Raw genomic sequence first — 24,660 nt, 5'->3', positions numbered from 1 at the left:
TCTCTATGAGTTCCGGGTTTCCTGTCTGGCTTAAGAGGATCCTCTCATCCCAAGATGAGACAATAGTCTTTTGATTTCCCCCTGTATTTTTCAGAGCTTTTATCTTTTCCACGGTGCAGCGGCGCGTGACGGCTCAGAGCCCGGCATGTGAGACCGGATGTCCTAGGTCCAGATCCTGCCTTTGTCACATCTGTGGGCCTTGGGTCCCTCATCTGCAAGGTGGGGGCGCCAACACCCCAAGGCAGTCTCAGGAATCACCAGCAGGCACGGAGGGGTACACGCAGCGGAAACAGATCCGATGCGCCACCCCTTACTCCAGAACCTGCCGCTCCCCGGCACCAGAGCAAAAGCTGTCATTCTTACGACGTCTGCCGCACAAACAAAGTGCTAGAGTGTGGGGTGGCACTTGTGAATAGTTTAAAAACACACGACGCCAGCGATTTTCCTAATACGATCACGACTCCGGTAAAACAGTGTCTCCCAGCGCCTCTCACGGCAGCCAGGCACACCGCGGGGCTCCCCCTCCCACCCGCCTCCCTGGCACGTGGTGCACTCTGAGAAATATGATTTATCTTTGGTACCTAACCGTTCCTGCTCAGAAGCAGAGGGACCCCCCCACACAGCCCACTCCTGGCTGAGCTGCTCTGGGACCTATAGCCCACTTGCTGCAGAAATCAACTGTACCCTTGATCAAGTTTAGGGGGCACCCTGGAAGGGCTCAGATCGTAAAGAATCTGCCTGCAATGCGGGAGACCTGGGTTTGATCCCTGGGTTGGGAAGATCCCCTGGAGAAGGCAAAGGCTATCCACTCCAGTATTCTGGCCTGGAGAATTCCATGGACTATAGGAGTCACAAAGAATCAGACACGACTGAGCGACTTTCACTCACTGGAAGGGCTTCCCCGACCCAGACAGTAAAGAATCTGCCAGCCATGCAGGAGATCTGGGTTGGATCCCTGGGTCGGGAAGACCCCCTGGAGAAGGGAATGGCAGCCCACTCCAGTCTTCTTGCCTGAGCAACTCACAACTTTCACTTTTTCACCAGAAGGAAAGGCAGTGACAGTGTCCAGGGCACCTGGTTCAGAATCCAGAAGGGCCTCCCCCTCCTGCCCCTCCCGTACCCCACCACTACACACACAGCTCCCAGACCTGGACGGCCCAGTCCCCTCATCCTCCAGAACGCATTTTCCCTTGCAGACAGAGGAAGGACTCTCTCCTGGGTCTCCCGGGCACGCTGCCCCCTCAGCGAGTCACTGTTAAGCTGTTTGGACCTGGGTCAGGGTCTCCGTATTGATGTCACCGGTGCCCTCGGCCTGGACTCAACCAGATTGCCCCTCCACCCACCCACACAGGGCCTGTCCGCCCCCCTGCACCCACCTGAGACCCAGATGCTGGCTGGTGTCCCTCCCTTGGTCTCAGGCCCGCTGGTGGCGGGTGAGGGTCACAAAGTGGGCTAGAATGTGACCACCTTCCTGTCCCCACCGCCCTCCAGGGCCAGGTGGAAGGACGGCCGCCCCCACACATCTGCGGGGTGTTTAAGGTCTGCGTTGGCCGACGTGCTGAAAAGCAAGACACCCAGCTCTCCACGACCTGGCAGCTCTGACCGAGCTCTGAGCCCTGGAGGAGGAAGGAGAGGACAGAGAACTCCACACGCCGCTGCCACCCTCCTCCAGGGGTCACCTGGGGGCCATGCTGGTGCAGGTCGGGCTGGAGCCGGGCGCAGAGCACACGGCCCAGACTCGGCCGCCGGGAGGACAGGCCTGGGAGAAAGAAGCTGGGCCCTGCTACAGACGGCCTCCTCCCAGCCCAGCTCCACCTCAGGCCCCTGACAACCCCTCTCCCCATCCTTGGCTGCTCCGGGCTGCTACAGGTGGTACCGGGCTCCCTGAGAGACCCCCAGGCCCCACAGGGCTCCTGGGCTCTGAACCGAGCAGGGAGGGCCCCGGTCACCAGTCTCTGCTGGGCTGGGGGCCCGAGGCCCGCCTGCCACCAGCTCAGCATCCAGAAGGGAGACAGCAAGTCGGGTGGAATACCAGCTCGGGACCGGCAGGGGCGAGACACACACGGCTCCAGGCCCACAGGGACCAGGTCAGGGGAGTCTTGGGGGATGGGGGGCGGAGGACAGACCAAGGCCTTGCACCAGAAAGGAGAGCGATGGAGCTGGAGATAGGCGGCTTTACAGCCCAGCTCTTCGCACCGGGAAAGGGCAGTAAGTGCCCCCGGAGCCCACAGAGCAGAGTGCAGCCCCAGGGCCCTAGCCAGCAGGTGACGGGGACCGGGGAGGGAGGTGAGGTGCCTGTAGGCACCAGCTCAGGATGGCATGTCCCCTCTGAATGACAGGCTGGGAGCAGAGAGCTCTGCAGGGTGACGACCTCTGTCTTCTCTAGGCTGGCTGGAGGGGGACTCAGGAAGGCTTACCCAAGGGCCTCCTGAAGGCAGAAGGCTGCCCAGCCCGGCCCATCGGCATGTTCCCTGCTGGCTCCCTGGACAAAGGTTAACAGGGAGCTGGTGCAAGGGAGGTGGTGTTTATTGCTGCAATACATCGGGATGCTCCTTCCTGGGTGGTTCCACTAGCATCTCATCTCTAAGCCGGAGGGGGAGGGGGAGGGGAGAGGGAGGAGAGGGGGAGGGGAGGGGAGGGGGTGGGCTCCCTAATCTCAGGGCCCGGAAGTGGCCTGAGGGATTCAACAACCAGGGCTTCGGGCTGAGAGGGGCCTGACTGCTCCACGTGTTTTTCTGAGCGTATGTGTCTGTTTACGAACTCTCCGCTGTTCTATATACATGTTACTCAGCACAAAGACAGAACACAGACCAAGAAGGAAAAAGAAGCCTTACAAAAACAGCTCCTGCCTGCGACGCCAGGATGGGGTGAGGGGTACACTGCAGCTTTGCTGGTGACTTGTCCCAGTACCACTACCGGGGGTCACGGCTGAGGGGGACGTGGCTGGCAGGATCACCCAGCCCGCTTTTGCTCTGTGAGCTGGAAGGAGGCCCCCACCACGACAAGAAAAGAGCTGGGGGCCTCATCCACCCAGCTGTTCCTCAGTGACCTTGAATCCCGCGTAGGTGGCTTCCACTGTCTCTGGCCTGCACCACTGGCTACACAATCAGCACCCTATCCCCTAAGCAGATTCCCTGGTGGCTCAGACGGTAAAGAGTCTGCCTGCAATTCGGGAGACCCGGGTTCGACTCTCGGGTCAAGAAGATCCCCTGGAGAAGGAAACAGCAACCCACTCCAGTATTCTTGCCTGGAAAATCCCAGGGATGGAGGAACCTGGCAGGCTATGGTCCATGAGGTCACAAGGAGTCGGACACGACTAAGCGACTTCACTCTCCCCTAAAAGCCTACACCTCCCAATCCAGCACTTTATTCCATCCAGCCCGAGGCGGATATGCAGAGGTCAGCCAGTCCCTGACTGTGCCATTCACCCGGTTCGCGGCTGGCACGTCCACTTCCGGTCGGGCCCACCATCGCTGCTGGCCCAGCGGCAGATGGGAGAGTCCCTTCCCGCCCCCTCTCTCCCCTCACTCAGGTCAGGATTGGGTTCAGGATTATCTGGCCGTGATGCAGAGGGGGCGGGCGGGGACATTAAGTAGGGCAGCGCAGCAGCCACGTGGGGCTAAACCACCAAACCCAAGTGACGTGAGCCATGCTGGAGCTCGTGGGCAGAGCCATCCGCAACCAAGACGCTGACTCAGAGGGGCCTGGACGTGCTCTCTCCCCAGACACCCACCCTCTCCTCCCGCATCTTGCCAAAGAGCGGGGCCTGGGCTCGTTCCCCACCTTCCACCTTAAGCAGAACTCTGTGAGTCTCGGTTCCGAAATCTGAGAATTCCCTCGATGGGAACACGTTTAGTGCCCCAGCCCCCGCAACGCTGGTTACACTTTCAGGTTTTAAGAAAATCTGCGCTAACAAAAAGCCACTGCGAGTTCAGTAACACTTCTAGATGGATTTGTATGCCCCCCATCACTGTGGCCTGAGCAGGTGCGTGGTGAAGGAGTGCTTGCTGACTGAATGAAAACAGCAGGACATACGTGAAGGTATGTCCTTTACTTTAAAAAAATTTTTCGAATGTAACACTTCAGGAAGATGAATCCAAAAGGATATACTTCTATATTCAATTTTTCCAACAAAGAGGTATTCTTTCGTTATCTGACAGGATAAAATTAGAGCCATTCTTCCAATACCAGAGCCACCGGCAGCTCCTGGGCATCTGAAATGTGGCCGGTCTAAATGGAGAGGCGCTGAGGGTGTAAAACAGGAGAGCTTGAAGACGTTGTTGAAAAAAGAATGTGAGATGGCTCATTAAATATTTTTATATTAATTGTACATTGAAATGATAATATTTCAGATACAATGGGTTAAATAAAACACAGCATTAAAGTTGATTTCCTTTTCCCTTTTGTTTTAAACTTTTTATTTTGTATCGGGGTGCAGCCGATGAACGATGCTCTGACAGTTTCAGGTGAGCAGTGAAGGGACCCAGTCGTACGTACACGTGTATCCATTCTTGCCCGTCTTTTTACTTTCTCATTATGGCTACCTGAAAATCTGAATTTACACGTGACTCGCATATGTAATTGGTGCTGAATTAGAGGAAACACACTAATCGACAGGCAAACAGTCAGAGGAAAGCAACGCTGGGTGCCTTGTGACCAGCTGTGGTCCAGCGTCTGCGTCTATCAGCTGGAACCTTAGACAAGATGGGACCAAGCACCCCTGCCCAGCGTCTGCCAAGCTGGACCAACCTACCCCCAACTCTGCTCCCCAGGTTTGCCCACTTGCCCACTTGGGTTCAGGGAGGGTGACTGCGGAGCCACAGTGGCAGGTGATGACCTCACCAAGTCATCGCCCCAGCCCTGCAGAGGCTGGAGCCGCTGTGAACACAGCCGGGGCTGGTCTAAAAACTTCGCACGTGTTAATACACTTCATCCTCACAGCAATGAGATGGGTGCTTGTTACCCTCATTTTAGCCACAAGGAAGCCAAGGCACAGAAAGGTTACGGAATTCACCCAAGATCACACAGCTACTAAGTGTTAGGAATCCAAATCCAGGCAGCAGGCTCCATTCTACCGCATCATCTGATGTAAAAAGGTCTAGAAGAGTCTGGAAACAATAACCAAGATAAGTGGGGGCTTCGGAGGGGACTGAAAGCCACCAAATCTTCAAAGCATTTCTCACCAAAGGGTCTTCGTTTAGGGCCTGTTTAACCAAAAGAGTCCAAGCGCGTCAACCCCTCCCTGGAAGAGACCACACGCAGAGGAAGGGCTGGGCCCTCCCACCAGGAGCAGAGCAGGACCCCCAGAGTTCCCAGGCTCCCACCCCGCCGCACACACAGACACAGACACAAACACACTCAGAGAGGCCATGCCTGGGCTCAAATCCCACTCTACCAGCTTGGGCTCCAGGTTCGCAAGCCATCAAAACATCAAATTAAAAGGCAAAAGAGAAATTGCTGTGGGCGGGCGCGCCAACAGTGGCAAGGAGGGGCACTGACAAACAAGAAAGAGAAAGAAAATACACACTATAAACAGGCACGAAAACAGCAAAGGCACGTCCCTCTGGGACCACGTGGTGTGGGCTCACTCATCTTGGTGCCCAGGGCCCCAGGAGTGTCAGAGGGCCGCCAGAGAGACCCAGACCGCAGCTCACCTCCAGCAATCAGCAATGTACGCCTGCTCTGAATTCAGAGATTAAAACTGTCCCACACGTATTAAAAGCAGAGACATCATTTTGCCAACAAAGGTCCGTCTAGTCAAAGCTCTGGTTTTTCCAGTAGTCACGTATGGATGTGAGAGTTGAACCATAAAGAAGGTTAAGCACCAAGAATTGATGCTTTTGAACTGTGGTGCTGGAGAAGACTCTTGAGAGTCCCTTGGACTGCAAGATCAAACCAGCCAATCCTAAAGGAGATCAACCCTGACTATTCATTGGAAGGACTGATGCTGAAGCTCCAATACTTTGGCCACCTGACGCAAAGAGCTGACTCACTGGAAAAGACCCTGATGCTGGGAGAGATTGAGGACACAGAGGGGGCAACAGAGGATGAGATGGCTTGATGGCATCACCGATTCAAAGGACATGAGTTTGAGCAAGCTCTGGAAGATAGTGAAGGACAGGGAAACCTGCCATGCTGCAGTCCACGGATTTGCAAAGAGTCAAACACGACTGAGCGACTAAACGACAACACGTGTTAAGCAAGAGAGTAACAAACCATGGGGAAGACGAATAAAGGATGTGAACGAAATTCAACAAAATACAGTGATCAAAAAACCACTGCTGAATCTTAACTCTCACTAGTAATCAAATACACACAGAACCCTTTCATCCTTTCTCTTCCCTTTTCAGGTGGAGGGGGTAGGGGCAGGGAACAGGCAGTCTCTGCCCCAGAAAACAGGAAGGGTTTGCCTACGGGGTACTGTGGCACGTGTGGCCAAAGTCCCCAAAAGGTCGTGTGAGCCCAACGGCCCTACCGTTTTCTTCTTTCTGGGAATCTGTCCAAAGGGAATAAACAGATCCAGGCGTGTAAAGATCTCAGTGTGCAAAGATCTAGGCGCCAGCAGACTTGGCTTGATTGCACAGCCCTGCCCTGGGCACCACGCAGCCTCTCAGATCACCACGAGCCCGTACCGGCCACTCACTCTGTGCCAGGCAGCGTGCATCATACGTGGCGCACAGGTAGGCAAGCTCGGAACCTCACACTGAATGGAATCTGTCCTCCATGGAGCAGGAATCCAAGACTGAGATGGCCCACAGGCTAGGACCAGGATCAGGAGGACAGGCCAGGGTGGGGAGGGAGGTTTGGGGGCCTGAGTTCTCGCAGCTAGTCGGCTGCAGAACAGGAAGGAGACCCCCCGTCTCCGGATTCCCCGACGGGGAGCTGCCAGACAGGTGCTTGAACACAGAGGCCTTTCATGAATCTGCGGCTCTGGTTTCCTTTCTTCCCAGTGGAGTATTTTCCAGAGTCCCACTTCTGCTATGAAATGGCAATAATATCATTGATCGTGGAGTAATTAGATATAGTAGATAGATACGGGAGAGGAGGCAGATCGGAAATACCCATCAGACAGACAGCAGGTGCCCCGGGGAGGGGTAGGGTGTTTCTACTTCCTTTCACACTGGAATGTGTTCTAACAAGCAGGCGTTATTTTCCCTGTTTAAACATATATTTACATTTTTTAGATGTTCAAATATTTTGGAGTGTTTCCTGACTGAGCATCTTTTCTACCACGCGCAGTATCCACGCTGCTCCCAGAAGGGAGAGCCCCTCTCCAAAAGGCATCATTCAGCTGGGCATACAACACATCCAGAAGAAAACTACGGCAGGAGAGAAGAGCTCTGAATCGCCCTTAAGTTGTACTTTAAAAGCTTCCAAAGGTGAAACTCCAGGTCAAAAGTTTGCCTGAGAAGCACCCAGCACAGCTGACTGCATGTCAGCCTGGCCCAGCAGAGCTCAATCAGTCCATCCATGTGAGGGGAAGAGCCCAAGGCCTGGAACTGGAAAACCAGGCAGAGTCCCTGGGCAGTCTTGGGGATGTGACTTGGACTGTAGGCTACCAGGCTCCTCCATCCATGGGATTCATCAGGCAAGAATACTGGAGTGGGTTGCCATTTCCTTCTCCAGGGGATCTTCCGGACCCAGGGATCGAACCCGGGGTCTCCCGCATTGCGGGCAGACACTTTACCCTCTGAGCCATCAGGGACGCTCTTCTAAGTCCTAGGCAATCTCATTGCAAAATGGGGATGATATATGCATACCCGAGAAGACTGCAAGGGACGGCAGAGGCCTCATGACAATCTCCAGCAGGCAGGCGAGGAATGTTCACTGGTGGGACACCGCATAGCCCAAGGTCCACATCCTCAAAGCAGGTGATTCAGGTCACCTCTCCTTCCTGCTTCCATAATCCCAGAGCTTAGCTCCCTGAGCCAAACTAGCCGCCCTTGGCCTACGTGGTGGAAGCCGGCCAGATGTCAGGAAGAATGCAATTGGTTCAAGAAAACCTCTGTTCTCTGTTTAATCGCGTTACCTGCAGAGAATAGGGGCAAGCCAAAGGGTCCTGGGTAGGTGTTCAGGCCATGCTGAACAGGCCCCTCAGTTCACAGGGCCCTGGGTTGGCCCCCCTCAGCCTCAGCTCCCCCAGGCTAGGGTCTCCTTCTTCCCTCCGTTCCTGAGGTTCTGAGATCAGAGGCCCGCTGACAGCAGCTGGGAAGGGCTCACGGCCAAATGCATGGCATGGACACTAAGAGCTCATTCATCCACTTCTCCTGCCTGGTTTCCCTGTGGCCCTGTGCCCTCTGGTCCAGCCGGCACCAAATGGAGAGTTCATTCTCAAATGTGAGTGAGAAGGGAAAGAGTTAATCGCTCAGTTGTGCTTGACTCTTTTTGCGGCCCCCTGGTCTGTAGCCCACCAGGCTCCTCTGTCCATAGGGCTTCTCCAGGCAAGAATACTGGAGTGGGTGGCCATTTCCCTCTCCAAGGCATCTTCCCGACCCAGGGATCAAACCCAGGTCTCCAGTATTGCAGGCAGATTCTTTACCATCGGAGGCACCAGGGAAGCCCCAACCTGCTTTCAGATAACACCTGCCAGACAGCTCCTGCTTCAACCCTCCAGTGACTGCCTATCTCCTGCAGGCTTAAGTGCCACCTTGAGTGGTCTCCTGGAACAAGGTGAGCTGTAAATGAATTCATAAGAGGATTAAACGTTCAAAACTCCTACACCAGGGTCCTCCCCCTGTAGACTCAGTGCTCAGGCACACAGACCAGCCTGTGGCTCCTTGAGCCCCATCCCTTGCTGCCTTTGCACACCTGCTCCCTCTGCACAGAGCATCTACCAGACCCCGTGCCCGGCACACACATTGAATTAAAGAAGTAAATGGTAAGGACTTCCCTGGCAGTCTAGTGGTTAAGACTCCAGCTTCCACTGCAGATCCCTGGTGAAGGAACCAAGGTCTCACATGTTACTCAGTGCAGCCAAAAACAAATAAATGCATGAATAAATGGTAGAAGAAAGCTATGGTACATGCCAGCCATAGGCGTGTTTAGGAACATGGACTGTGTTCCAAATCTGGCAGAGAGCTGGAAAGCAGTGAAGAAGGACTAAATGGTTGGAAGTGAGGGGTGGGGGGGCATCTCCAGGCTCCCCCCACCGAGTTCCTGCAGGCTTGGGGGCTTGACAAGCCTTTCCCAGCCTCTCATCTTCGCCCTGCTTTTCTTAAAACTTGGGCTTTACTCTTGCCACTCCCAGTCCCCGCTCTGGGATCTGCTAAGGGCTGATCCATTCACCTTCAGTGTCCAGAGTGCTGGCTCAGCCCCCGCCCTCCCCTCCTGCTCTCCGCAGTGCTAGATGCAACTGGGCCACATCGCAGGAGCTAATACACGTATCTGGAACAAATGCAGCTTTCCCTGGCCCCTGGCACCCACACCAATATCCTCTTTTTGAGAATTCCTAGAGCTCTTTTGTGCAAAGTCCTCAATAACCGGTCCCCCACGAGGCACGCATTCCCCAAAGCAGCTAATTACCACAATGGCCCAGGGGACATTACACACCCTGGGCCCCCATCCCAAACCCACCAAGTGAGATCTCTTGGAGGCAGCAAGCCCTGCAGGCACGTATTATCAGCAGGTTGGGGAATGCCTATCCCCAGGAGCAGGAGAAGGGAATCAGCTCAGGACAGAGCTTTTCTGTCTCCAGAATGGACCCAGTGCTTCTCTCCACATCACAGGGCTGTTGCTGGGATCTGGTCACAGGACAGGAAACAACAAGGGACAAAATCTACAGCTCTGAGGAGACCTGCAGCTGCAGAGGCTCTGACCACCCTGCCCACAGTTCCGGGCCACCTTCTCCCCTTGGCCTGGATTTGAACTAGGAACACCCAAACCTCTTTTTATCTGAGTCCCTTTAGAATGTTACCAAGCCCGGAGCCCATGGAGGTAAGGCAGACAATGCCTCAGTGAGTGAGGGGTAACAGGACAGCCATGTGTCACCCCGACCAAGGAATTTCACTGCTTAAAAGCCCCTGGAGGAAGGCAGGCCTGGACCCAGCAGAGGCCAGGCTCCTCACTCCCTCCCTCTTCATGGTGGCCTCGCAGCTTGAGGACTGGGGCAATCCTGGGGGCCACTCCCCAAGCCAGGTCTCCAGCAGGACCACACTCCTGGGCGCCGGCTCAGCAGTTGGAGGCTTCACTGTCCTGAAGTTTTATTTTATAATAGAGGTTTCCCTAGGTGGCTCAGATGGTAAAGAATCTGCCTCCAAGGCAGGAGACCCAGGCTCCATCCCTGGGCTGGGAAGATCCTCTGGAGAAGGGAATGGCCACCCACTCCAGTATTCTGGCCTGGAGAATCCCATGGGCAGAGGAGCCTGGCGGGCAACAGTCCATGGGGTCGCCAAGAGTCGGACATGACTGTGCGACGAACCCTTTTTTTCACACTGCAGACAAATTACATTGATAAAACATGCTTTTAAACTAAAATAAGTTAAAACATCTCAAAAAAAAGCCCCCAAAGCTTGCAGGAACACCAAGAGCCATAGGAACAAGTTACCCAGTTGACGAATAGCTGCCCAGGACCACAGTCTGATTCCTGGCCGGGTGTCACACGGGCAGACCTCCCTGAGCTCAGGGCTACTCAGGGACAAGCCTGCCTTTCCAGGCCACCCGCGGGAACCCCGGGGCGGCCTTTCCCAACAGCTCATCCCAGCTCCCGGCTCACGTGGCCCAGCACGCCTGGGTCCCGTGCGCCTAGGCTGTCCCCATCTGGACCCAGATCCTCTGTGGCCCTCTTTCTAGGACACAGGGCACACCATCAGGTCCCCAACTCCTCCGAGCCTCGGTGCCCCCACCAGGGTGGCGAGGGTGGCCCAGAGGCTCCGCAGGTGGTGAGCCATCTCCCCATCCATCCTGGCTCTTGATGATACCCTCATACATTCCGTAAGGCCTAACAGCGGACAGGTTCTCTCTTTCCTTGCCTTTGGAGGGAAAAGGAACTCCCTCCCTCCAGATCCTGTCCTGAAACACAGGAAAGCTCAGAGTTCCTCTGCTTCTTCCTGCCCTGGCCACAGGGTTCAGAGGGGCTGAGAGAGGGCAGGAAGACAGGGTGCCACAGAGCCTTCTCAGTCCCAAAGGGACCCCTGACCACACCTCCCCGGTCACCTCCAGGGTTGGGATGAACACCCTTCACCAAAGCACCACCGAGTGAGGCTTACTCCACACGAGGGAAATGTCATCCCTTGCCACTACGAGGCCCATGTCTAGTAAACATAGGGTCAGCCTCCCGGGTGATGGATGTGTTTATGTAACAGCCTCTCGACCCAGGTCTGCGGGGGCTCTGGCAGGGGGTTGGCAGGGTCTCGGGTCAGGCTCCCTGGGTGAGCAGGGAAATGCCCCGCCTGTGAAGCTGCCCCCACCCCGCCCTCCGCTGGGGAGGCGGGGATGCTGTTTGCAGGACAGCAGCAATATGGTTTGGCAGATGGCGAAAGGAAGGATATAGGGCAGAAATCGAAGAAGGAGTTTTCTGGGCTTTTTTTTCTTCTTTTTGATGCCTGCCTACAGTGGAAAAGCTAGGGCGACATAAGTGGGAAAGCAGGGGTGAGGTGGAGAATCAAGATGGGTTCCAGGAGAAAGGTTGGCCAAAAAAAGGGGGGGGCTATGGGGGGGGGGGACGGAGGAAAGAGGGAGGCGGCCTCGCCAAGAAAGAGCAGGGAAGTAGAGACCAGGAGAGCTGGGAACGGATGTGTGAGGAGCAGCTGGGCCTGGTGACAATGAGACACCAGGTCCCAGAATCCGAGATGGTGACACGGAGCTTCCAGGCGTGGCAGACGGAAAGCAGGGTACTTCCAAACCGCAGTGGGGAAGTTGGTCACGGGGGTGGGCTCTAAAGGGGGAAATTCTGCCTGTCGTGTTGGATTCAGGACGGAGGTGAATACCCAAGCGTGGCCCAGGAACACTGGCTTGCACATCATAGAAGATGCTTGGCCAGAGACCTCCTGAGCTGGGGAGCAGGGGTGGGCGATCGCTGTTAAGGAATCGGAAGTTAGAGGCGGCGTCCAGCTGAGACTCCTGCCTCTCCCTGCTTGGCCTGCCTTCCTCCGCACCTCCCACCCCATGGCTGTCCCACCAAGCCTCTTCCCCCTCCAAAAGGGCCTGTGGGGTCGGGGGGAGGGTGAGGGAGGCATCTGGGCACTGATGGAACTTACTTCCTCGGGGGGAAAGAGGGAAGCCACAGGGAATGGCGGCTCTCCCCGCCCCACCTCTTCAGACCGAAGAGGAAAAATTGGTCATCTCCTCTCTTTTGGGGGCCCCTGGCTTACACAGATGCCACCTCCTGGTCCCCAGCCACACCGATGATTCAGGCCATTTACTCAGATCCAAGCTAATGAGTTTTTTTTTTTTTTTCTTCTGTCACCTAATTAGTTCACAGTGAACTCAGCCTGGAGAGGGATGAGCAAGGGCTGGGCAAGGGACAGGAAGAAGTCAGAAGGGACCATGTCAAGAACAGAGCGGGACTCTGGCTCTAAATGAGGTCCCCTACCCCCGCCAAAAGCCCAACGACTCCTTCCTCAGCCGTGGGGACCCCTAAAAGCAGACAGGGGTTGTTCAGGGGAAGGACACCCCATCCCCAGAGCCTCACACAAAGAAAGATGCCAGTGGGGCCCTCCTGTGAGGCCACAGTAGTGAACAGGCCCCTTCCCATCAACTCCAGGTCCTCAGCAAAAGGCCCTGCCTTTTCCTGGCATTTCTGAACCCACCACCTGCTGGGGGGTGACAGCCTTCAAAGGGAAAGGAGAGGGAGGAGGAAGCAGATGGCCCAGGCCCAGGTCCATCTGCCCCACCAGCGCTCAAAGGTCACCATGCCGCCTAAGAGGTGGGGGCCTGCTGATGCTGCCTGTCCCCACCACACCAGGGGTCCTGGCACATCTGCCAGCAGTGTGCCCCAACTTCCTCTGCCCCTCGGCTGCCAAGTCCAGGCCTGAGAGCCTAGAGAAAGGAGCGCTGGGTAACTAAGTGGCCCACGGTTCCAGTTTCCGACACCTGGCACCGGAGTCCCTGGAGGTCGGTCAGCGCCCAGGAGCCCCCAGTTCGCCTCTGGAGCCTCTCCCTGGAGAGCAGCGGCGGGTGTCCGGCGCGCTTTGGACCCAGCGAAGGCGACACTGGCCCGGCCGAGGCCTCTCACGCGGCCCCCGGTGCCCCAGCCCCGCGCCAGGCCTGCCCCGCTCCCAGCCGCCGCGGCGTGCGGGGTGTGCGTCGGCAGAGAGGGCCTCGGGGAGCGCCACCCTCCGGGGCCCGCGGGCGCCGGGCCCGGGAACGCTGCCATCCACTAACGGTAGGCTCCGATTCACCGCTGCGAGGCGGGCAGGGCTGGGGCGGCAGCTGAGACGCCTCTCCGGCAGCGGCCCCACCTCCTGGCCCGCCGAGGCCCTCCGCCGCGCCCACCCTCCTGGGCCATGCCCGACCAGACCGGGCCCCAGGGCCCCGGAACCTCCGCGGCTCCAAGCACACCCGTTCCCGCAGCGACGCCACCCTCACAGCCTGGAGCACGCAGATCAGAAAACATGTCCCCCGGCCCGGGACCTGCCCCCCAGCCCCAAAGTGTCGCCAGCCGAGAAATGGCGAAGCCTGGCCGCCGGATCTGTAGCGCCAGCGATCGACAAACCGCGTGACCCGACCTCAGGCGCGCGAGGACCCCCAGACCGGGAAAGCGTGGCCGGAACGGGCCCGCGGGGCCGGAGAGGCCACCGCGCCCCGGCTCCCGCAGCCCCCGGCTCCGCTCACCCTCGATGGAGATGACGTGCTCCCGGATCTGATTCTGCAGCGCCAGGTCCTCGATGCGCTCGATCAGGTCGTAGATGGCGTAGATATTGGGATGCACTGACTCGAAGCGCTGGATCTCGGCCCGGATGGCCGCTGAGTTGGAGAGTGCGAACTGCTGGGGGGGCCCGCCGGCCAGCTGCTGCGAGGGGCCGCCGCCGCCCCCGGCCCCCGGCCCTGCGCCGCCGAACTGCCCGCCGCCCCCCGCGCCGCCGCCGCCGCTGCCTCCCGGCGCCGCCAGGCTCGGCTGCTGCTGCGGGCTCTGTCCCCCGCCCGCCTGGAAGTTCATGGCTCCGGAGCCGCGGGGCCCGAGGCGGGCCCGGCCAGGGCCGGGGCGGCGCTGCGGCGGCGGCGGCGGCGGCGGGAGCGCGGGGCTGGCGGGGCCGGGACTACGGAGCGGGCGGCGCGGGGCTAGTGCATGGGGCCGAGGGCTGGGGGCAGAGGCCAGGAGGCGCCGCCGCGCACGCTGGGGCCGCTGCTGCCGGGCGCTCCCCGGCGCCGCGATCCCGCTGCCTGGAAGCCGCCTCCAGCGGCAACAACAACGGGACCGGGAGCGCGCGGCCCGGGCCCTCCCCCCCGCGTCATGCGCACGCACCACCGCCCCCGCCGGCTCCGGCACACGCAGCCCGAGCCCCCCTCCCCGCCGCCCCCGCCCCTCCAGCGCGCGGGCCCCAACGCCCCCGCCCCTCGCTAGCTGGCTGGCGAAGCAGCCTCCACCCCCGAGTCGCGCGCTCGGCCCCGGCGGCCGGCCCCTCCCACCCAGCCTGGGCCCTTCCGCCTCCTTTCCAACCCCCACCACACCCGCTGCGAGGGCCACTCGCTTGGAGGGGACAGCTGCCCTGCCCGCCCAGCTGTCGCTTTCGCCCCCCTGCGCTGGTCTGGGTGGAGTGTCTGTTCTCCGGGCAGTGCCAGGATGCTGATGAACTCGGCTGGTGGGCCGAGGAGGGTCGCCGCCCCGGACCCAACTGCGCCTCGCCTACACTGTCCTGCCATCCGTGCGGCACAGGCTCCCCTGTCCCTGGGCCCCGAGGTCACCGCTAGAGACCACGCCAACTCAGGGTTCTTTCTCAGGCCCTCCCTGGACTTTCCATTGCCGGCTGCGGACACCGAGGCTGGGAATCTGGGTCCCTGGTTTCTATTTCCAGTTCTTCCTGAGACCTTCATCTGCGGGGCCCTTGAAAATGACACTTGAAACAACAATGTCCTCTCTCTTATCTTCCAGCCTCTCCTAAAAGATCCCCACTGCCGAACTGGTGGAGGATTCAGTGAACGCTGTTGGATCTCCTTGGAAAGGGGAAGGAAGAAAAGAATCAAATATTATGCCTTCTTCCCCCACTCACCCCATTTAAGACACTCACCAGGGTCCACATGGTGGCCTCAGTTTTCCTTGTTTTCTCTCCTTTGTCCATCCTGTGTTCCTGTCCACTCCTGGGGCCGGGAAGTCCCCTTCAATGTCCTAGTTCTTCCGCATCCTCATTGCTAAAGCTGAATGCAGATTCACTAGCCACCCCCTTCCCCCCAACTTTTCCTAAACCCCATAAGAGGTGGCTTGTGCAGAACCCAGGTCCCAGCCAATTAGCCTGCCAGGACTCTACCCCAATGTCCTCTGGCGCAGTTGACAGATACCATTCCTTTTTACATACACTTCCACTTCCAAAATACCCAAGCTGGGTATTTTCCCAGCATAAAGTTGCCCACCATTTAAGCTACCCACACCACTCGACCCTAGTACCAACCTAATCACCTTTCTAAGTATCTTGAACCTTCCAAAGAACCTGGTGCAAGCTAATCAACACCTTGGGGCCTCCCAAGCTCCAGAGAGGTGTGAGTCCTACCTACCTGCTTGTTCTGAAGAATGTCTTTCACCCTCTTTGGGTTTCATCTGAAAAAATATAGTGGTTGGACAGATCACCTAGCCTGATGTTCTGTAAGTCTAAAAGCAGTACCCAACATATATTTTAGATGCTTAATTAAAATTGAAAGCAAGAGGTTGCAGTAGGTACTTCCCAGGAGAGATGCTGAAGGTAAAGAGCCCTTCAAAAGTGTTGCCCCAGCAGTTGGCACACACCTGTTTTAGCACTAGTGGGCTAATTGTGTCCTGTATTAGTACATTAGCTACATGAGAGCAGGAGTACAGTCTGATTCGCCATTGTATTCCCAGAGTCTGACCCAGTGCCCAGCACATGGTATACATTTAATAAATACTTCTACAATAAATGGATAAATGGGAAGGAACTAGAGATAAGTTATTAATAGTTCTGTATGTTGTAAGTCTAAACTGACAGTCCCAAGGCAACATTTGGAGTGTTTGCTCCTATAAGTAGGTATAGGCTATGAGGGCACCAGGGTACATTACTTTTAATCAAGACTGACCTATAAAGTTTGTGGCTATAGGAGCCCAAAGGAAGGAGGGAAAACCCATAAAAATTAACTTGGTTCAGGCCACACGAGGCTCAATGTCGCCTGTACAGCAATACTCTAAGGATCCAATTTCTGAGCCCAAATTTTAGGGGAGGAAGCATTCTAAGTGAATAAATATCTACTGTGTGACAGATCCCCTATACAGTTTTCACACTTCTTTAATAAAACACCAAATTTCCCCCATTACAATTGTCTTCCGAGGTAAGTTTTAAGAATGAAGAAATTTAGGTTCATATAGATTCAATAACACCCTCAAGGTCATATAGTTGATAAGCACAGGATAAGGGGTCAGAATTTTTTGCCATGTTCCGAAGTCCATGCTCCTCACACAGTCTTACAGGAGCCCAGTGGAGGAGGAGCCAGGTAAATAAGGCAGCCCCAAGCCCCCCAGAGGATGAGACGGCTGGATGGCATCACCGACTCAATGGACATGAGTTTGGGTAAACTCCGGGAGTTGGTGATGGACAGGGAGACCTGGTGTGCTGCAGTCCATGGGGTCGCAAAGAGTCGGACACGACTGAGCGACTGAACTGAACTGAAGCCTCCCATGGCCAACCCTGAAGACCCATCTCCTCAGTCAGCCTTGGGGGCGGGGGCAGGGGGGTACAGCCCGTGGATACTGGGCTCTGGGCTGAAGAATCAACGTGGAGGGTCCACTCTGACTTAAGAGTAGGCCGGCATAGGGTCCACCTGCGCTCCCCAAAGACTGCATCACCAAACACGGGGGTGGGGCGGGGGGGTGATATGACAGGCTTAGCCAGAAACCAGCTGACGTTGGTTTCTGATGTGATACACGTCCTGGCTGCCCGCGGGCGAGGGAGAGGATCCTGCTGCCCCCCGCCACCCCACCTCGCCTCGAACCTCTGCGGGCTACCACAACCTCAAAGCCGCCGCCGCCAGCCCCTCAGCGATCTGTGGGCGCTGGGCGCAGGCTGGGAACCCCGCACGTGGGTCCGCAGCGCAGAACGCTGGACTGCGCATCCTTCCAGACTACAAGACCCACAATGCTCCGGGCGGCGGCGGCGGGGAAGGAGGGGGTGCCTCCAGGTGTCTGCGACCTCGCCACCTCCCTCCCGGAAGTGCCCGAGGGTCCGCTATGGAGCTGGCGGAGCCGGGCGGTGAGTCCCTGCGCCTTGGCCGCACCACCCCGCTGCCCCAGCAGCTGGCCCTACTGGCCCCGCCCCTGGATCTCCCGCGCCCGCCAGCCACTCGGGGTGTGGGGGCGGGCGGCGGGAAGATGCGAAGGGTGGTGGAGGATGGAGGTGGGGAGGGCAAAGTCTTGGGTTCCCGGGAGAGATCAGGGGTCTTGCAGCAGGCTGAGTTTGGAGAGGTTTCCCAGGGAAGGCGCGGGGTCGGGACGCCTCGGGTGGGGTTTAAGTGGACCAGGGGGCGCCGAGTTGGGGTGGGGGCTAGGGTTGGGGGTGGGAACCCTCGGAGGTTCCAGTTTGCCAAAGGGAAGCAGTTTGACATTTGGCATGGGGAAGCCTTGGGAAGCCGTCCTGTGCTGCGGGTGGGGGTTGGCTGAATGGTAAGGGGTCGGTGTGCGAGTGTGTAGAGACCTTTTTTCTTCCCCTTGGAGAAACTTTAGCGATGGAGCGGTATTAATAGATAGGCTTTGCCGTGAAATAGGCAAAGGAGTAGATAAACTTTGAGATGACCTAAATGGGAAGAATAGGTAAGCTTTGGGGTGGTTTGGTGGGGGCTGAATTTAAGGGAGAGGTTGCTTAGAAGGTCAAAGCTCTGACTTCGGAATAGGGTTTGGGTGAATTGTGGAACTGCTTAAAGACCTGAAATTTAGGTTACAGAAAATTAGGACTTGTGATTTGGTGTTGGGAAGGGGTATGTGGGGCAAGTTTGGGGTGGCCAGTTGTCAGAGCAGTGTTATGTCCCAGGGTAGGGCTGGGATAACTGGGCGGAATGAGGACTGTGGGAGAGTTGTGGTGGGGTAGGGTCAGGGGCCCCCTGAAGTTCAGAGGGCTCTTGGCGGGTGAGCCAGCCGCTCATGGGTTCTTTGTGCCTCTCCAGCTCGGTAGCGCGGCGGGCAAGGCAGGTGCCATGGCCCTGATTGAAGGGGTAGGTGATGAGGTGACCATTCTTTTCTCGGCGCTTGCCTGCCTTCTGGTGCTGGCTCTCGCCTGGGTCTCAACGCACACTGCCGAGGGCGCGGATCCACTGCCCCAGCCGTCAGGGACCCCAACACCAACGCAGCCCAGCGAAGCCATGGCGGTCACGGACAGCATCAGAGGGGAGGCCCCAGGAGCTGAGACCCCCGGCCTGAGACACCGAGGTCAGGCAGCACCACCAGAACCCAGCGTGGGGCTTGCAGCAACGCCGCCACCTCCGGACTCCCCCCAGGAGCCCCTGGTACTTCGACTGAAATTCCTCAATGATTCTGAGCAGGTGGCCAGAGCCTGGCCCCACGACACCATTGGCTCCCTGAAAAGGTAAGCCGTGAGGATGACAGGAAGGAAGTGCTAAAGAGTGGGACGGGGATGATCACAGTCCTAGAAGGGCCAGCAGAGATCCGGGAGATCCTCTTATAGATGAGGAAACTGAGGGTCCTGGTCACACACTGTATGACCCCCCACCCCCCCAACACACCGTGGAGGCCAGAGGTGAGGGTAGGAGAGTTGTTCCGGACCAGGGGCCAGGAGTGCCTGAGACCCGCTCTATTACCCAGGTCCCTCTCTCCTCAGGACCCAGTTTCCCGGCCGGGAACAGCACGTGCGACTCATCTACCAAGGGCAGCTACTGGGAGACGACACCCAGACCCTGGGCAGCCTTCACCTCCCTCCCAACTGTGTCCTCCACTGCCACGTGTCCACACGGGTGGGTCCCCCCCTCCCGCCCTGCCCGCCGGGGTCCGAGCCAGGCCCCTCCGGGCTGGAAGTAGGCAGCCTGCTGCTGCCCCTTCTCCTGCTGCTGCTGCTTCTGCTCTGGTACTGCCAGATCCAGTACCGGCCCTTCTTTCCCCTCACCGCCACTCTGGGTCTGGCCGGCTTCACCCTGCTCCTCAGCCTCCTGGCCTTTGCCATGTACCGCCCGTAGTGCCTCCACGGGCTCTTGGCCACGCCGCCGGCCCCTCCGGATCTTGCTCGCAACGACAAGGTGGGAGCTGCTGTCTGCCCAGGCCCGCCTCTCCGACCTGCCTCTTCCCGCTACCCTGGAGCCCAGCGCTGCGAGGCAGAGCACTCCGGGGATCGGCGGAGGCCCCTCCCTGTGACCTTCATGGCTCTGGGCCACCTCCCCGGGCAGCTGGCCCTCAGCGCCCACTGACAGTGGGCTACCCCGGGTCAGACAGCTGCTGTCGCTGCCTTGGCCCTGGACAGAGCCGGGCCACGCCCCTGGGCCCTTAGGGCTCAGGCTGAGGACCTGGGCACCTCTTAGTCCCGGATCGCTCCTTGGCTGGTTTGGGGACCCGAGGACTGGGAAGGGCTGGAGAAGGGGAGTCGGGATGGGTGGAGGGAGCTTTCTGGAACACGTGCAGATTAAATAACTGTGAAGTTTTCACTCTTGGCCTAGTGTCTGCGTGTGTGGGTCGCGGGGGAGGGGGGCTGCGGGGCGCTCTCCCCTACTGGGAGAAAAGGGGTGGGCCAGACGCTTCGCCCTGCCCTACCCGCCCAGGCCAACCGCTGCCGACTCCCCTCTGCACCCCAATCTCAGCCACCAGCCCTTTGGCCCCGCCCCGGCCCCGCCCCAGCCCTTTGGCCCCGCCCCGGCCCGGCGCCGCGCGCGCGCAGCTTCCCGGAAGAAAGGGGCGGGGCACGCGGCGCCCTGGCGCGCGGGGCCTGCCGGGAGCCACGTCTTTGCTCCGGAGGACTTACTTGGCGCGGCGATTGGCGTCCGGGCCGCGCGGTTCGGGGGCTGCCGGGAAGATGGAGGACTCAGTGGCCCCCTGATGAGGAGGCCACGGGGGGAGCCCGGCTCCCGGGCCCCGAGACCGACTGAGGGAGCGACCTGCGCGGGGCCTGGGGAGTCATGTAGGGGTGGCGCCGCAGCTGCGGGGCGGGCCGCGGGGAAGGGCGGCGGGAGTTGGTGTTGGCGACCACGACCACGGTCTCCTGGCATTCCCCCCGGGCCGCGGGTGGGGGTGTGTGTGTGGGGGCCCCCCTGACACCGCCGACTCCGCGCCGTAGCGCAGGCCGCGCTCGCGGGCTCCACGGGCGCCCTTCGAGGTGGGCCCTGCGTTCTCGTTTCACAGGCGAGAAGGCTTGGGCAGGGAGACTGAAGCCACTTGTCCAAGGTCACGCAGCTGGTAAGTGGGAGCGCCCAGCATGGAACCCAGGACCGCGGAGCCCGCGCTCCACCCTCCGGTACCGCCGCCGCCTCCTGCGGGAGGGGGAGGTGGTCGGGGGTAGCGGGGAGCGTATCTGTGGGGCGAGCTGGGCTCCAGGCTGGGCGCGACCACTAACCAGATTCGGGACCTCGGGGCTTGCCTTAACCCCCTCGCCTCCCTGGGCCTTGGTCTCTCCACCTGTGAAATCGAGATAGTACCAGCCTCTGCCTGCCTTCTCACGGGCGTGTCAGAGGAGGATCGGAGGAGATGATGCATGTGGAATTGCTCTATAAAAATTACTCCGTGAGAACTCTGAAGGATTCCGATTGCTCTCGCAAAGGTTGGAAGGAGTCAGAGAGGGGCGGGTTGGGGAAGAGGACCAGAGCAGTCACAAGGGTGAAGAGAGTCCGGGTTGTTCTGACCCCAGACTCCTCTGAATGGGGAGCGAGGTGAGGAATAGAGAGTTGGTCTTTCTCCCCTCTGGAGAATACCTCACTCCCTTTTTTGGGCCACCCCTCAGGGTCTCCAGCACCCAACTCCATGCTTCGAGTCCTGCTCTCTGCCCAGGCCTCCAGTGCTCGTCTCTCTGGCTTGCTGCTGCTCCCACCAGTACAGCCCTGCTGTCTGGGACCCAGCAAATGGGGAGACCACTGGCCTCCTGGAGGAGGCCCCCATGCAGGCCCTGTGCAGGGGTTGCAGCGGCTTCTGGAACAGGCGAGGAGCCCTGGGGAGCTGCTGCGCTGGCTGGGGCAGAACCCCACCAAAGTGCGTGCCCACCACTACCCTGTGGCGCTTCGTCGTCTGAGCCAGCTCTTGGGGTCTCTGCCGCAGCCCCCTCCTGTGGAGCAGGCCACGCTGCAGGACTTGAGTCAGCTCATCATCCGAAACTGCCCCTCCTTTGACATTCACACCATCCACGTGTGTCTGCACCTTGCAGCCTTACTGGGTGAGGACGGTGTCTGTGGGTGGGTGGGTGTTAATGGAAGGATAGAGAAACCGTAGCAGACCCACCTGAGATCATTGACATACCCCACCTCAAGCTTTGCCAGGAACGGCACACTTGCTGAGTGATGCCACACTTGCTGCTGCTCTGCAGTATCCATGACAGCCATCACGAGTCAAGCAGCATGAGTCGCAGCTTAGGTTAGGGTGCCACCCCTTTTTTATTGTTGTTTAGTCGCTAAGTCACGTCTGGCTCTTCTGCAATCCCATGAACCATAGCCCGCCAGGTCCTCATCCGTGGGATTCTCCAGGCAAGAATACTGGAGTGGGTTGCCATTTCCTTCTCTAGGGGATCTTCCGGACCCAGGGATCAAACCTGTGCACTGCCAGGCGGATTCTTTACCACTGGGCCACCAGGTCTCTTCTAATACAGTGCTCTAGGGAGCCACTGCAATTTATCACCATTGGCAAGAGATGAGATCTTAAACCGCCTTCTTTTTATACGGCCTTCCCCACAGATGGTTGTGATACCTTTATTCACGTGGTAGTTCCCATTTCTCTGGTGTTTCCACGTGCTCTGTAGCAGAACTTCCAGCCCAGAAAACAGAGATGAGAAGGACTGAGGATTCACTAACTAAAACGGCAGGATTGCAGCAGAGCAGAGCAGCTCCTTCCCTGCCTCCTTTGACCCTCTGCCTCTCAGGCTTCCCATCAGATGGGCCCCTGATGTGCGCCCTGGAGCAGGAGCGAAGGTTCCGCCTCCCTCCGAAGCCACCGCCCCCTCTGCCGTCTATCCTTCGAGGTGGGCAAAGGTTGGAAGCAGCTCTAAGTTGTCCCCGTTTCCAGCGGCGTCCTCAGCAGCACCTCATCCGCAGCCTGGCAGGTGCCAGAGGCGGGGACAGGAGATGGGGGCGGGGATGGAGGCAAGCAGTATCTGCTGGAATCTCGCCCGGGTCTGGCCTGAGGGTCCAGTGTGATAAGCTGTTCTTCACAGAGGCCAGGCCCGAGGAACTGACTCCCCACGTGATGGTGCTCCTGGCCCAGCACTTGGCCCGCCACCGGTTGAGGGAGCCCCAGCTTCTGGAAGCCATTGCCCACTTCCTGGTGGTTCAGGAAGCCCAGCTCAATAGCAAGGTGGGATTGCCTCTCACCTTCCCAAGCTCCTCTCCTAGTGGTCCTCAGACACCCCAGCAGGCCTAGCCCCCCCACCCCCACCTTGTCCACTTGATTGGCTGCTGCTTCCTGCAGCAGACCACCTACCTAGGCTCTCTGGCCTCTCCCCTGGGGTACCACCTTGGCTCACACCCGCACTGGCTTGTCCAACTCCCCACCAGGTACACCTGGTTCTCTGCACTTGTCCAAACATGCTTAGCCACTGCCTTAGCTTAGTCGATCCCACTCCACCAAGTCCTCAGGGCCAGAACCCACAGCAGTGTCTGCCTGTCTGGAGACTGGCCACATGGGGCTTGAGCAGTGCGTATGCTATTGAGCATCTGTGCTGTAGAGGGACTGTCCTGCCTTTCCAGTGACTGACGTCATCAGCTTGCAGGCCAAGTCTCCCTGAGGTTCAGCTTGTAAAGAAGACAGGAGAACCTTCCCCCTGGGTGATGGGCTGCTCTTTGACCCACAGGTGGTACAGAAGTTGGTCCTGCCCTTTGGGCGGCTGAACTACGTGCCTCTGGAGCAGCAGTTTATGCCCTGCCTTGAGAGGATCCTGGCTCGGGAAGCAGGGGTGGCCCCCCTGGCAACTGTCAACATACTGATGTCACTGTGTCAGCTGCAGTGCCTGCCCTTCCAAGCCCTGCACTTTGTCTTTTCCCCTGGTTTCATCAACCACATCAGTGGTGCGCAGACTTGGGGGGCTGGCTGTATCCTGGAGGGCCGGGGAGCTGGGGAAAGCAGGAGTGAGGGTCTGCACCCCAGTAAGCCTCGTTCTGCTTTCCCCACAGGCACCCCTCATGCCCTGATCGTGCGGCGCTACCTCTCCCTGCTAGACACGGCAGTGGAGCTGGAGCTCCCAGGATATCGGGGCGCCCGCCTCCCCGAAGGCAGCAAGTGCCCATCTTCCCCCAGCCACTCACCACTGACCGCGCCCGCTGCAAGTACAGGTGGGTGGGCAGCTGGGGGAGGGAAGGGGGAGGGAAGGGGTTGGCTGGCAAGGAGCACCCGGGTAGACAGGCCTGGGAGACCCTGAGCTGTCTATGCTGCTGCACTCTGGGTCACCAGAAAGCTAAGCCGCAAAGGCCATTTCCCAGCCTGGGTGTCGAAGGAAGTGGGACCAAGCTAAAAAGAATGCCCTGGGGGGCCTTCTGAGCCGGGCTCCTCTTCCCTCAGTCACAAGGACATAGTAGCAGAGGGGCTGCGCCAGCTGCTGGGGGAGGAAAAATACCGGCAGGACCTGACCGTGCCTCCAGGCTACAGCACAGGTGAGCTCTGGGTGGGCCGGCGAGCCCCTGGGAAGCAGAGCCTCCGCCGGAAGCCAGTGGCTCTTTCTCTCCCGGCCCCACAGACTTCCTGCTGTGTGTCAGCAGCTGCGGCTCGGTGCTGCCCGTGAGAGCCCAGGACCCCTTCCTGCCGTACCCTCCCAGGTCCTGTCCCCACGCCACCCGGGACCCTGCCCAAAGGTAAGGCGGGAGCCTGGGAGAGCTTCCCCGGCCCCCCGCGCATAGCGCCTGAGCCGCAGTCCCTTCCTCTCCAGGGTGGTGCTGATGCTGCGGGAGCGCTGGCACTTCTGTCGGGACGGCCGGGTGCTGCTGGGCTCCCGAGCCCTGCGGGAGAGGCACCTGGGTCTGATGGGGTATCAGCTCCTGCCGGTGAGGCCCCGCCCCCAGCCCCACCACGCCCCCACTAGGACCTGGCGGCCAGCTCCCCAGCCCCCAGGGATGACGAACTCTGTCCTCCGCCCCGCAGCTACCCTTTGAAGAACTGGAGTCCCAGAGAGGCCTGCCCCAGCTCAAGAGCTACCTGAGGCAGAAGCTCCAGGCCCTGGGCCTCCGCTGGGGACCTGAAGGGGGGTGAGGGGTGCACACAGGCTCAGGATGGCCCCCTCGTGGGGATGGACAATTTGCACTTTGCTTCCCTCTGCTTTGACTTGTCATTAAAGTCCCTCTCCTTCCCCATCGCACGTTTTGTTTCTGGGACAGGTGGGCTGGGTTCCCCCACGTGTTTCCCATTCACAACCGGCTGACACGGACACACACACACAGAGACCAGGG

The 24,660-nt window shown here is 58.9% G+C and overlaps 3 protein-coding genes and 1 non-coding gene across 4 annotated transcripts in view; 3 read left to right on the top strand and 1 right to left on the bottom strand.

Annotated features, from left to right (window-relative positions):
* Window positions 1-14,343, bottom strand: part of AGAP3 (ArfGAP with GTPase domain, ankyrin repeat and PH domain 3) — a 56,558-nt gene extending 42,215 nt beyond the window's left edge. Inside the window, 1 exon segment of the mRNA XM_024991248.2 lies at window positions 13,771-14,343. Within this exon segment, the coding sequence (XP_024847016.1) occupies window positions 13,771-14,095 (325 nt within the window). The 5' untranslated portion in view covers window positions 14,096-14,343.
* A 2,969-nt stretch (window positions 14,344-17,312) lies between these two features.
* On the top strand, window positions 17,313-19,737 carry TMUB1 (transmembrane and ubiquitin like domain containing 1). The gene is made up of 3 exons (NM_001034675.1): window positions 17,313-17,345; window positions 18,253-18,671; window positions 18,924-19,737. Exons 2-3 carry the CDS (start codon window positions 18,283-18,285, stop codon window positions 19,273-19,275), a joined length of 741 nt encoding a protein of 246 aa, NP_001029847.1. The 5' UTR covers window positions 17,313-17,345; window positions 18,253-18,282; the 3' UTR covers window positions 19,276-19,737.
* Window positions 19,738-19,985: 248 nt separating this feature from the next.
* Window positions 19,986-24,566, top strand: FASTK (Fas activated serine/threonine kinase). Its single transcript, NM_001035077.3, is given in 11 exon segments — window positions 19,986-20,207; window positions 21,024-21,449; window positions 22,149-22,328; window positions 22,440-22,579; window positions 23,076-23,289; window positions 23,395-23,487; window positions 23,490-23,553; window positions 23,780-23,871; window positions 23,955-24,069; window positions 24,144-24,258; window positions 24,356-24,566. Coding segments are annotated over 11 exon segments (1,629 nt in total). The 5' UTR covers window positions 19,986-20,125; the 3' UTR covers window positions 24,464-24,566.
* MIR6525 (microRNA mir-6525) lies at window positions 23,325-23,409 on the top strand. Its single transcript, NR_107779.1, has one exon. It is a non-coding gene; the product is annotated as a microRNA mir-6525 (primary transcript).
* Window positions 24,567-24,660: the final 94 nt, after the last annotated feature.

This window comes from Bos taurus, chromosome 4 (genome assembly GCF_002263795.3).
Source record: "Bos taurus isolate L1 Dominette 01449 registration number 42190680 breed Hereford chromosome 4, ARS-UCD2.0, whole genome shotgun sequence".
NCBI classification, from domain to species: Eukaryota; Metazoa; Chordata; class Mammalia; order Artiodactyla; family Bovidae; genus Bos; species Bos taurus.
The sequence above is the reverse complement of the archived record's forward strand: the minus strand, read 5'-3'. Positions and strand labels throughout refer to the sequence as shown.

What these genes read in the sequence shown, in the direction of transcription:
- TMUB1 (NM_001034675.1), top strand. Translation starts at nt 18,283, where the DNA reads ATGGCCCTGATTGAAGGGGTAGGTGATGAGGTGACCATTCTTTTCTCG. An exon ending in ACCATTGGCTCCCTGAAAAG is followed by an intron (nt 18,672 to 18,923) that starts GTAAGCCGTGAG and finishes CTCTCTCCTCAG; the next exon opens with GACCCAGTTTCCCGGCCGGG.